At 47.2% G+C, this 13,545-nt stretch overlaps 1 protein-coding gene across 1 annotated transcript in view; it reads left to right on the top strand.

The window, feature by feature from the left end:
• The window catches only part of NWD2 (NACHT and WD repeat domain containing 2), an 85,303-nt gene extending 74,487 nt beyond the window's left edge, over positions 1–10,816 (top strand). The window contains exons 7-8 of the mRNA XM_045834684.1: positions 1,597–2,186; positions 6,764–10,816. Coding sequence (XP_045690640.1) covers positions 1,597–2,186; positions 6,764–10,702 — 4,529 coding nt within the window. The 3' untranslated portion in view covers positions 10,703–10,816. The remainder of the gene's footprint in view (positions 1–1,596; positions 2,187–6,763) is intronic.
• The last annotated feature ends 2,729 nt before the right edge of the window (positions 10,817–13,545 follow it).

The following is a 13,545-nucleotide window of genomic DNA, read 5'->3' on the forward strand; positions in this document are numbered from 1 at the left end:
CCACTCTTCTGTAAAAAGACTGGACCTTCGTTGTCCAGCCTCCTTTAACTGGCCTGATAAAACCCTTTGTAAAACATACCGATGCAAAGGACACACAACTCACTCAACCCTGGTGGTGACAGATGTCCCTTTTTCACTCAAGTCACAAACTTTGATCAGTTATTACCATCACTGAAGAAATGTTATCATGGGAGTCCCACTAAAAGACATATAATTTTAAAATACAATTCCCACCTTCCTTAATAGTTACTTTATAAAATACATGTGTGTTTTAGGTTTTGCTAAACCTTGGGTGGAGCTGTGGCCAGCACATGGAAATGCTTTCAGCTGATGGCCAGCCCTGTGCGTTCAGAGCATCACCCCTCACCCCTTGCTTCCATCAGATGCCAGCTCAGTAGGCACCTCCGTTAGAGATCCTTCCCTGGCCTCCGCCAGGGGATCAGGCCCCACCCCCTGCATTGTCCACACACAGACACACACACACACTCCCTCACAATTGTTTGCCATCAGTGCACCATGTTATTCTCCTGCCTGGAACAGAAAACAACCATAAGACGTTTATCTGTGGGACTCTGGGGTTCATGTCTGCTGTCCTCCACTGGGTGGGAAGCTCCACAAAGGTTTTCTCTTGGCATTGTCTGTTTTCTCACACCACTGCATCCTGAGCAGCCAGCCCCCTGCCTGACACATAGTAGGTGCTCAATAAGACTAACTGGATAAAGGAAGGCAAAAGGGAAGGGAGAGAAGAACGAAGACAGGGTGGGCAGGCAGCCAGCTTTAAAAGCCTTCTTGCCTCAAAATTCACTTCTGTTGGTTTGATTCTTTCATTCATGTTTATTTTTCTTCCCTAAAATCATGCACAAGTGTTTTTGTTATGACAGAGACAATCTTAAGTGTTCCTATGAGGCCTTGAGTGATTTATAAAACATAAGTGTATTTACTTGTATATAAACATATATATTATAAGCATTACCTTAAAAGAAATAAAGTTACATACTGAGTCATTTTCCTGTACCTGTTCTGGTGGATATAATGGGATGTAACAGTGACATGGATAGTTCGTATCGATCAATGATCAGAACATGATTATATTTTGAACATGATTTTGTATTTATATTTACGTGTTACGTGTCTGGGGTGCGATGCACTTCACACAGAACGGTGACACTGCGTGTAAAAGGGAGACTAAACAGCAGCAGCAAACGAGGTTTCCCCTCTGGCCCCTTCCTCATTCCCTCCCGGCCTCAGCTGGTCCCTGCTCTTCATTCTCCGAGTCTCCAGATTCCTCTGGAGTCTGAGAGGAAAGCTGAGGAGTCACTGAAATAAAAATTTGGTTTGCTTTCTCATGCCTATGTTCAGCCTCTCCCTCCCACTGGTGGGAATTAAAGGATTTTATTTAAAACCCATTGTTCTGGGTTCTAGGCCATCTCAGAAAACACAAATAGGAAATTAAGGAATTAAGGAGTTAATCTGTAGACATGTCTGTTCCACACTGTCAGCAAAATAACCCACCACTAGGACTAGGGAGGTAAGAGCTGGGAGTGTGAGGTGTTGCTTCTTTGCTTCAGGCGTTCAACTTGTCGCACTTTCTTTCAGCCATAGAGGACGAGTTCGACTTCGCTCTCGGAAAGCAAACACCAGCGTTCCTGAAGAAGTGCGTCTGCTACATCAGGAAAATTGCCAACATTGAGCGTTTTGTCAAAATCCCAGAGATGGGAAAATACATGGACATAACTGGAACAGAACCAAGGATTATTCGGGACCCAGAAGCCCAAGAGAAGCTGATAAAACTCAGGGATGAATTTATTCCAACTATTGTCGCGTCATCTAATCTCCGGGTGTACACATCGGTCACTCACTGTGACATGAAGCTTGGCTATTCCCAGGAAATAGAAAATCACTACATCGAAGGACTGGGCAAACAGTTTTATGAGGATATGATTGATATAATTCAGGCAACGGTACAGCAGAACTTTGACACTGAAACTGATACGCTCTACGACGAAATCCTCCAGCATTCGTCATTGTGTAAAACATACGCCTCTTTCTACGAGTACAAGTGTGAATCTCTAAACATAGTTCATAAATACATCCTCCCAAGCAAAACCGGGCACATCCACCCGCTTGTTGTGTACGGTGGGCCATGCACGGGGAAGACGCTTCTGCTAGCCGAAGTAGCAAAGAAGGTAGAGCCTGTTCTTTTATGTGTCTATTTATAAAAAACTTTTACTTCTGGGAAAAGATAAAATGATCACATTCATTTCATTTTCTGTGTTTAGTCTCTGAATTATAATTAGGTTTTTGGATAGACACTTCAGTGTTTTTGTTTTGCTGATGTAACTAGTACGCTGGAAATTGAGACTCCTGGGGCGCAATTATAGGACAGCTTTACGTCCTCTCCCGCTGTTCAAAGCGGTGTTGTGGGGCCAGCTTCCCTCCGAATGGAAGCTAGTGTGGATCTCACCACTCCTCTCCTCCCTCAGCAAAGACAAGCCCTGCCGCTGCTCCTGGACATGACGTCAGTCTCAGTTCAGCAGTTCGTAGTTCCAGTCTAAGAGGATCATTAAAATTTCAGTCTACATTTCTCTCCTCCAGCTGAGGCTTACCATAAACAAGGGATCTACAGCGGTAGATAGGGACGTAACCATCTTCTCCTCTCCTCCTCCTCCATCCCTAATCCCAAATCCCCACCGCACTGATGCACCCACAGGGTTGCAGTGTAGGGGATGGAGGAAAGGTGAGGTGGCCGGGAAGTCCTCCCGTGACCAGCACAGCTCTGGACTGGGCTCCGCACTCTCTGGTCTTGGCAGGTGTCTAAAGCTGCTTCCTGCCTCTTCCAGGGCCTCCTCGTGGTTTCCTGGAGGCTCTTCCCCTCCCACGCCCACTGTCCTTGCTCAGCATCTCTCATCTAGAGCTCCCTAGACGCAGAGGGTTGCCTCTTTTTCTAGCCTGTCACTTCCCTGGCTGTAAATATTCAGGACCATGCTTCTAGTATCTTTCTACCAAGATCCTCTCCACAGCCCAACAAACTCCCTTAGGCAGCACCTGGGAAAAACAGGATGAGCAAAAACCATGCCGGCTCACCCTTTACAGTGGCTCACAGCTGGTACATGGGACACACACTCAGGTAGTTTTTTTCCCAGAGAAATTCCAGCTCGAATACTGCAGCTCTTCACACTCAACCCTCCCAGCAGCCTCCGTCACTCAGCCTCCCTGGTTCCCAGGTGTCATCAGACACAGAGCGCCGCAACCCTGTACGTGGTCCGATTCCCTAGGCTGGAAGTGAGGGGTTGTGCATCTCTCAGGCTTCCCCTGTGGGACCAGGGTGGCCATAGATACAACCCGCAGCACCCTAACCTCCAACTTTTCTCTTGGCCTCTCAAATCCCTTTTTCGGGCTGGAGGTGGGTAGTCTACTAAAGGGAGCAGACTGCTTCTCACAACTCCCTTTCAAGTCCTGCAGGAGGGTCTGGAACCTCCCCCTGGGGTGTGGTACCTGTGGTCGTGGCCCCTCTGTCTAAACTGGCCTAAACTAGTTCCGTTTTGTAAATATGGTTAACTTCTCTTACACTAGGTATCAGAGTTTGAGGGTTTCTGTTATCCTGGTGTTACTTCAGAATCTGTGTGTTGCTGTTCCTGCAGTTTATCTCTTTACGACCAGAGCTTTCTTCCACTTCATGAACATTATCACGACCTGCCATGCTGCACAGCCTCAAGGAGGTCATCTTAAGGACAAGAATAGGGACGGTTGTGCGGTGCGGTGCCCCTGCGGGGATTAGGTTCCAAAGTAAGCTCACAGGTGAAAATCAGGTATATCAAGTTTACTCTTAAAAAGTCCTTAAGAAGACCATTTTGCCACTTCTTTTTTATTATTAAATTTATTTATTTATTTTTAGAGAGAGGGGAAGGGACAGAGAGAGAGGGAGAGAAGCATCAGTGTGTGGTTGCCTCTCTCGTCCCCCACCACTGGGGACCTGGCCTGCAACCCAGGCATGTGCCCTGACTGGGAATTGAACCACAACCCTCTGGTTCAAAGGCCTGCGCTCAATCCACTGAACTACACCAGCCAGGGTTCACCGTTTTTTTAATATACCAAATCCAGCTTCTGGTATCCCTTCTCGTGTTAGTAGATGCAGCTTGGACACCAGAAGAAGTGGCTGGCTCATGTTGCATCAAAATGAATGTGTGCACATGTGTGTACATGCATGTGCATGGGTGTCTGAACACTGATTTGTATGTGAATCTTCAAGCTGTAGAATAATCTAGGTAAGCAAGATAGTAACATTCTGAGGGGGCACATGGGAACTGAAATCAAATGGGAAAACATTCACGGGTGCCATTTCCCACTCGTTCTAGGGCTTTTCCCCTTGTGGAGGGGGAAGGGGAAAGGTGGTTGGAGGGGCAGACATTGTTGAATTTGGCTAACTTCAATGTGCGTGTGACGCAACTCCACACGCTCCAGCACAGGATGGTCACGTGGGATGTGCTGATAGGCCTGTCTACACACGCAGTCCAGGCGGGGCAATGTGGTGACAGTGAAGTTGGTCAACTTGAAAGTGGCTCTCCAGATCCACCCACACTGTCACAAAGGGTAACATTTTTTTTTCTTTTTATGACTGAGTGGTATTCCATTGTGTGAATGTCCCGTGGGTGTTTTATCCACTCATCTGCCGGTAGACGCTTGGGCGGCTTCCATATCTTGGTGATTGTAAATCATGCTGCAGTGAACACAGGGGTGCCTATGTTCTTTTGAATTAGTGTTTTGGGTTCCTTCAGATACATTCCCAGAAGTGGGATCACTGGGCATTATGCTGAGTGAAGTGAGCCAGTCAGAGAAAGACAAACACCACATGATTTCACTCATATGTGGAATCTAATGAACAAACTGAACTAACGAGGAAAATGGGGACAGACTCATAGATGGAGAGCAGGCTGACAGCTAGTGAGGGGACTAGGGGGTGGAGGGACTGAACAAAAAGGAAAAAGGACTCATGGACATGGACGACAGTGTGGTGATTGCTGGTGGGGAGGAGGATATAAGGGCACTAAAAGGTTGATGCAACATGGCCCCTAATGTAAAAAAAGTAAAGATTAAATTAAAAAACAAAAAAGAAAATGGCTTCCTGAGCTCTCACTGCTGGGGATGTTCTGTCCACTGCCAGAGTGCATCTGTTCAGGGACCAGGACCCTGGTCCCCCGAGGAGCCTCACCTGCGTCTTCGTCCCCTGCCTGTGTTTCTCTTGCCTTTCTCTTGTCCCTGGGGCACATGGACCCACCCACCCACGAACAACAACAACAGTGTCCTCTCTTGTGGCTTTGTGTCCCTGTGAAGATGCAAAGAGGCATCTCATGTTAATTTCACGGTTATCTCCTGCGTACCCAACATTTCCATGGATGTGAGCTTACGGGCAGAAGGGCCCTCTCTGCAGCCACCACACAGTCAACGACATGTGATTAGGAGGAGGGAAGACGATGCATATAAGCATCATAAGCAACCCACAGTGACCACGAATGGTGTTGTTTCTGATTTGCCACCAAGGGCAGCTGCAGGATGGCAGAATTATCTTCCTCCTCATCAGCATCAAAGGCGGGGCTTAAACAATGACATAAATGCTTATTTCCCCTAATAGCTCATTCTGAAGCTGGCAGCCATATGTTGTCTCTGAACTATTCATACCTGAACCCGAACTCTCTCTTCAGGAACCAAGTTTCATAAACTTCCTAACATTTTAAATAATATTTTATTTTCTAAGGAGTATCCTTGGTGAATTCCAGTGATTACTGAGAGACATTATCTTCCTAAAAATACACGTTTGAGTGTTTTATACTTTGATCACGTCCCTCCTTATTCCAAACAGAAAAATACTCAGCTCGCAACCCCCTCATATATTCTGTCTCTTTCATTCTACAATCGAGAGAGAGTGTGCACATTCTAGAGTCAAAGTCAAATTCACTTCTCCAACTTTGGCTGTCAGTAACCATTTAACTTTAAGCAAGTCATGTATCCAACCTGGTCTTCACTTTCAACTCCTGTTAAATGTTACTATGGTATCCACATGCCTTGAAGAGAGATAATGTGAGAACATTAACTTCATGTTTATATGGTAAACCATTATAAAGCCCAAGTGCAGCAAAACTCTTTTAACCAGCACTGTATAGTTTTTTATGACAGTGATAATAGTCATGATGACGACCCTAGAGCATCATAGTATAGTGAAATTTCTCTGAATGGTAACAGATTATATTCAGTCTCATTTTAGTACTTTTTTACTTCAGTCTAATTAACTGGAAATTTGTTCAGCCATATATGGTATTATTGATCCAACAATGAAAATATATAATGTGTAAATTATTATTTAATCTATTCATTAAACAAATACTAAGTACCTACTATGTGCCGACAACCATGCCAGGAAATGGGATTCAGCATTAAAAAAACTGACCATACTAGATATTCAGATTTACTGTTTATGAAACACTTTGTAAATTTTCTAATACAAGTGAAATGCTGCCCTATGGTTGAATAGTACTCCTATCACTATTTTATTACCTTCAGTAGAGTAATCTGGAGGGTCTCGCCTAGATTATAGTGCACGAGCTTTGTGACAGCTCTTTCACCTTTCAGGGTTTCGCGTCTCCCAGCTCTAGACTACTCTCCGCATGGCCCGGTACACCCGAAGTCTGGCCTCTGGGGAGAGGAGATGTTGTAGTACGTGACCATGTGACTACGTATTGCCATTCTAAATGCCCCTCTTATGTTTTAGGCTTACGGCTGGCTACATGAAGACACAGGACCAGAATCTGACCCAGTAATCGTTGTGCGATTTCTAGGAAGCACAGACATCAGCACTGACCTCAGGACTGTCCTCCTAAGTGTTTGCGAACAACTGGCAGTGAACTACCGGTGTCTGGTCCAGAGCTACCCTAAGAAGATTCATGACCTCCGTGACTTGTTCATAAACCTTTTGAATGAGTCTTCATTGCAGAGGCCTCTAGTGATAATATTTGACGCCCTAGAGCAGCTCTCTGAGAGCGACGAGGCCAGGAAGCTTTGGTGGCTCCCTGCTCACCTGCCCCGCTTCGTACGGATAGTCCTCTCCACACTGCCCAACAAACACGGGATCCTGCAGAAACTACGGTGCCTTATCCACGAAGAAAACAATTACATCGAGTTGATTCCCCGCGACAGGAAGATGTGCAGCCAGGTCCTCAAACACCAGCTGCTGCGAGTCAAAAGGAAGGTCACATCAGGCCAGCAGATTTACGTGAACAATGCGTTCTCCAAGTGCACGCTGCCCATGTTTGTGAACCTGACCTTCAGGGAGGTGAGACATTGGCGATCTCACAAAGACGTCGATGAATCCTCCCTCTGCGTCACCGTTCATGAAAGCATAGAGCAGCTATTCTGGTCCTTAGAGAAGAAGTGTGGTCAGAAACTGGTCTCCAGGGCTCTTGGTTACATCACCATGGCCAAAATGGGTCTGAGTGAAATGGAACTGGAGGATGTGTTGGCCCTAGACAACAGTGTTATGAATGAGATCACGGAGAACTCCCGGCCCAGCAACCCCCTGAGGGTACCTTATTTGTACATCGCGAGGCTCAAGGAGGGTCTCAGTGGATACTTAATAGAAAGACACGTGAAGAACATCACCCTCCTGGTCTGGGCCAACAGACACCTGCAGCTCATAGCCCAGAAGCTGTATCTGAAGGACGACAGTGACCTGCATGAAATGCACACCATCCTGGCAGACTATTTTCTGGGGGTCTGGTCAGGGGGCAGGAGGAAAGCTTTCTGCCTCGAAGACCCCTACTTGAATGGCTGCCTCGACTTGGAAAGCAGGAGCCTGCTTGAGGAAGAAAGGCACTTCATGGAACAGGCTTCTTTTGACAGACAGGCCCCAGACCAGCCTTGGGTTTTCCAGTGTAACCCACTGGAGCCTGACATCTTTTTCGTCAATCACCGGAAAATGTCCGAGCTCTTGCACCACCTGACCAGGTGCGGGAAAACCGACGACCTGCTTTATGGCATCATCATGAACTTCAGCTGGCTTTACACCATGATCAAAATTGGCCAGTTCGACAAAGTGCTCTCAGACATCGAGCTGGCTTACAACTACACGCAAGAGAAGGAGCTGAAGTTCCTGGCCAGCACCCTCCGCGGCATCAAGAACAAGATCGTCGCCTTCCCTGGTTCCCTGTCAGCAGAGCTGCAGCAGAGGCTGCTGCCTGTCGTAAGTTCCCTGCCCAAACTGAGACACCTTCTTCTAGAGTGCGACAAAGACGGGCCCAAATACTGCTCCATTGTGCCATTACACTCATCCATGGACGTGACGTACAGCCCAGAGCGTCTTCCCTTGTCGTCCAGTCACCTGCATGTCACTGAGATTCTGCCGACTTCTAACCCCAGCACTGTCCTCGCTGCTTTAGAAAATGGCTCTATCAGCACATGGGACGTGGAAACTCGTCAGTTACTCAGGCAAATCACAACAGCCCAGTCTGTCATCCTGGGCATGAAACTCACCAGCGACGAAAAGTATCTCGTGGTGGCGACCACCAATAACACCTTGCTGATTTATGACAACGTCAACTCCTGTCTCCTGTCCGAAGTGGAAATCAAAGGGACCAGGCACGGAAGTGGCTCGCCCTACATCAATGGATTTACCCTGTCTGTCAACCATGCCCTTGCATGGCTGGAAGCCAGCAAAGATGTCACCGTCATCGATCTGCTCTATGGCTGGCCCCTTTACCAGTTCCACTGCTGGTACGAAGTGACGTGCGTCCAGTGCTCTCTGGACGGGAGCTATGCTTTCTGTGGGCAGTACCTGAACACCACCACCATATTTCACTTAGGGAGTGGAGAAAAGGTGTGTACAGTGACATCTGAGTTTTCAGGTGGCTTTGTGCAGTTTCTTCTTATCTTGGACACGGCCCAAGAAATGGTCATGGTTGACAGTGAAGGAAGCCTTTCTGTCTGGAATACGGAGGACATTGCCAACCCCCAGCTGACGGATGACTTCAACTGCCGGAGAGAAGGCAGCGAGGTGGTCAGCATTGAACTTTCAGAGGACCAAAGTGCAATTCTGATCTGCAAAGCCCTCAGCATTGAGCTCTTAGATACCGGCATGTGGAAGGTGGCGGAAAAGTTCAGGGCTAAGCACAACGAACGCTTCATATCTGCCGTGCTGTCCAAAAATGGAGACTGCATCATTGCGACCATGGAAAATACCTCAGCCGTGTTTTTCTGGAGGCGGGACACGGGACAGTGTATGGCAAGCCTGCAGGAAATCTCAGGTACCATAGTTAAGCTGGTGAAGTCCAGTCACCACAATATGCTGCTCTCTTTATCAACCAGTGGCGTCCTGTCCGTGTGGGACATCGACATCATCACAGCCATGTCCAACATAGACAAGACTGGAAAACCCATCCAGAGCCTGGTGTTGCCTGCTAGAGGGGAAATCATTTACTCCCTGGATGGCTCTGACTGTGTTCACAAGTGGAACTTCAGCAGCGGGTTCATCGAAGCCGTGTTTAAGCATGAAGGAATCGTTGAACACTGCGTGTTGACATCCTCTGGAGACATCATGGTGACAGCGGATGACAAAAGCAGCCAGTACGTCTGGCACACCAACAGCGGTGACAACCTCTTCCGAATCAACGGGCAGAGAATCTCTCAGCTGCTCATCACACACAACGACCAGTTCGTGGTCTCTCTGTGCGAGGAAAACGCCTCCAGGGTGTGGAGACTGGCCACGGGCCACAGGGTCTGCAACATCCTGACCACGCTGCAGAACGCCTTCATAACCTCCGCGAACACCTTCGTGGTGGGGATGACCAAGAGCAAGGTGCTGGCGGTCAGCCTGTGGACGGGAAGCATCACCAAGAAGTTTTGCTGTGAGGATGGCACCTCCATTGTGAGTTTCAAGCTGATCCCCGACTGCCCCGACATCGTCGTGTTCATCACATCGGCCGAGACGGTGAACGTCTGGAGTCTGACGGACGAAGTGATCTGCCGCCGTGTGCAGCTCCCAAGCAACTTCCTGAAAAGCCTAGAGGATTTTGAAATTTCTCCCAATGGGAAGTTAGGCATTCTATCCCGGGGAGATGAAAATATCAACGTGCTAGATTTACACAATGGTAAACTGCGGGTGGTTCACGCCTCCGGGGTCATCTGGCGGCAGAGACTGTCTCGGGACGGTCGGTACCTGGTATACATTTGTTTCCGAAGCGGGGAGGAGGAGGAGGAGGAGGAGAACGGGGCCACGTCCAGTTTAATTGTCATGAGACTGGCCGACGGCAAAAACATCGGTGCTTGTTCCCTGTACAAAACACCCACTTTCCTCGCGCTCTCCCAGAGGCACCTGAACATCGTCGTGGGCTTTGACGATGGGAGCATAGGGATATACACGGTGGTGGACCGCGTGGATGCCGCGCTGAAGATTAAAATCGCCACTTCCAACAGCAGACAGATATTCAACAACGCGGCACAGACGTCCAGGCCAAAGTGCAGCAGTCACTGTTTCAAAGTGTCTGTGGACTGCTTGTGGAGAGAGTCGACGGAGGTCTTCGCACGAGACAGTCCCATCACAGTGAGTGACTCCGCGGAGTCGAACGAGGCGACGCCCTCCAAGAAACACAACTCTTGCTATGAGCGGATGTGCTCTGTCCTGGAGCCCAGGGGCCACAGCTATGGCCCTGACAACTGACGGGAGTGTTCATCCTGATCAGCGGAAATGCGAGACACACACACACACACAAGAGTGGGGTGGGGGCATGTCTTCTGTGTTCCGAATGATAAACTCCTCGTTTCTGAAAATGCAAGAAAGAGGATGGAGCTCCAGCATTAGTCATTAACATGTCCATGAAGTGTATGGAAATGTGAAATTGGTTTTGGGTTTGTTTGTTTTTTTTTGTCAAAGTCTTTCCAGGAATGAAGTCTTGAGACTTTTCTAGAGAATTTGTAGAAACCATATTTAAATGGCTACATCAATCAGGGGACAGGGGGGTTAGAAGTTTTAAAATTGTGGGGGAAGAAGCAGCATAACACATCCCACTGGTTCAGACGAGAGAGGCTAGAGACCATTTGGACCGGAACTGATTTTATAGAAATCGGTGGAAATCGTGAACACAAAGAGCTGTTTGACTTCAAGTGGTGGTGTGGCCATAAGTAAACCCAGCCTTAATCTCCTTACATTTTACAGTCCTGACAACTGTGTAAATCCAGTCTGCTGACGGGAGGGCAAATGGTGCAAAATCATGTAACAAAAATGCCCAGACATACTCCCTGTCTCCCAAGGGAACAGGCATGAACTGCGTGGCCACGAGCTGGACTGGGACAGGAACTACCCACCCCGTCACAGGGCTACTGAGCATGCAGAGAAAATACAGTCGTGGCGATTGCATGCCGGGGTTTCCGTATAACGGAACACACGGTTTAAAAAAATACTATTCCCTGGGCTACAAAAGAACACATTGAATAAGAAACCACAATCTTTTCGTGTCTTTTCTCAATGCCTGTTTGTGCCGGGCATACGGAAGACTTACAGGAAGGGCATTACAGGTTTGATCCGAACACCTGCTCACTTTTGTCATTGTGCTAACAAAAGTCTGTGCTGTTCAGTCCGCTGTACAGAGGCGTAAATGGTTTCCTAAATCCCTGCAGTAAATCCCAGTGGAAGGACAGCTTTCTCGACATGCCATCTACGGAACGCTGACGACACCTGCCTTACTCTCATGCCTCTCTTCCCCTGGGTGAAACGCAGACAGATGACCAAATGCTCTGAGACACACTGAAGATGCCTGCGTTGTGCTAAAACATGCCGTCCGTGTTTGGGGCCTCCCAGGGTCCTTTACCGTCCCTGTTTGTAAGCACTTTCTTACTTCTGTACGCTGGATGTATGCTTCTTTTTCTGTCACCCTTTCCGCTTGAGGACTCTTTGGAGACTTTTCTAGTCTTCTCTGTTTCAAAGCAGAAGCTGTGAAATGTATTAAATTGTTTTTTTTTAAAAAAACTACTTCACCTATTTAAAAGAAAATATTACATCCCGAAAGGGGCACGTGATTTTCTTCACATGGTATGTCCTTGTATAACTTTCCAAAGGATGTCGGTAGTTGTGGTTTGGTGTGGTTTTATTTGAAAGTGGCTGTTGTGACTTACGTAGGCAGAACAATGAACAAGGAACTGACTCGCTTTCGGTCCGGCTCTGCCATGAACTCATCACATATCCGTAGACAGATCTTTAACCTCCCTGCTGTACTGTTCTTGTAAAGTGCAAGATAAAGATCATGGTAGTATCTGCTGTAGTCCTCACAGGGATGATGGGGAGCAAAGGAAGAAAAAGATACAGTGACTCATTGTTGAAGCTAATGGGAGGAACAAAAGGATCGAACCTATAGGGTATCCAAGTCCGCTGTATTTCACTTTGGAAAGGGATGTGATTTGGATGGGAACACCCCACTCCATGGTGACTTTCGGGGAGGGGGGGGTTAGTGTGTTCCTCCTGGTCTGGCTACTAGCCAGGTAGGTGGGAGTCCAGAGAAGGACCAGCCCACATGCAGATGAGCCGGAGTTTATTGTGTGAGTCAATGCTTTTCTTAGCGCTTCACAGGCCACACATCTTATTCCTGTCATTACCAGTGGGACCTCCACGCCACACGATTCTGAGAAGTAAATGCCTAGATGGAGTACATGTAGTGTGTGAACGTTCCGTGTAACAGCCAGTAGAGTTTAACAAGTGACTTGATTTTTCCTAACTTGTTTGCAACTGATAGCTCACATTGAATGTTTTTATGTAAACTTTGTATTGTTGGGAAGAATTACCCAATCAGAGATTTATATTTTCATAAATGTTACATTTAGTTAAATTTTGTTACAGAGTTGTTACACTAGAAAATTATTGCGGTCTTCGAACAATATACAGTCTCGTGTGTGTATTGTTTCTATGAATAAAAGATAAACTGTATAGATCTGTGTGGTGGTGGTTTTTTCTGCCAGCTTCCGCAGATGTCGTTAGCTTGCTCGTAGCAGTCATTGTTCGTGCTTGCTGTGCAATCGTCAGTATTTTCGGAGTTCCGCGTGTACAAAGCCATGTAATCCTCACAACAGCTTGACGAGTTAAGTACTGGTAGTATTCCAAGTTTACAGATGAAGAAACCTAGACATAGAGGTCCAGGGAGAAGAGCTGAACAGGACTTCAACACACAATCAGTGTCATTTTTGTCAACTTTCTCGAAGCATATAAAAATACAGCATTGAGTATCCAGGGGGCACTTTCTGATAATGACCTGTATTTTCTAACTGTCAGATCAAAGACCCTGCTGGGCTCTGACAGTCATGGGGCTGTCTTCGCAGTCTCTCAGGATTTTCAGGTGTACTGCAACGGTTGATATACTATTCATTTAGCAAATATTTATTTGGGCATTTATTTTGCCAAAAATGCCTTCTAGGATTTCATACTCTTAACAAGAAAACAGACAGGAAACAAGTCCTCTGCATAAGTTCAAGGACAGTGTGCTTGCGGCAGGGGTTGGAAGTGGGAAGGATGATAAC

The sequence above is a fragment of the Phyllostomus hastatus genome, unplaced genomic scaffold, assembly GCF_019186645.2.
Source record: "Phyllostomus hastatus isolate PE091 unplaced genomic scaffold, TTU_PhHast_1.1 phas_contig_196, whole genome shotgun sequence".
Lineage (NCBI taxonomy): Eukaryota > Metazoa > Chordata > Mammalia > Chiroptera > Phyllostomidae > Phyllostomus > Phyllostomus hastatus.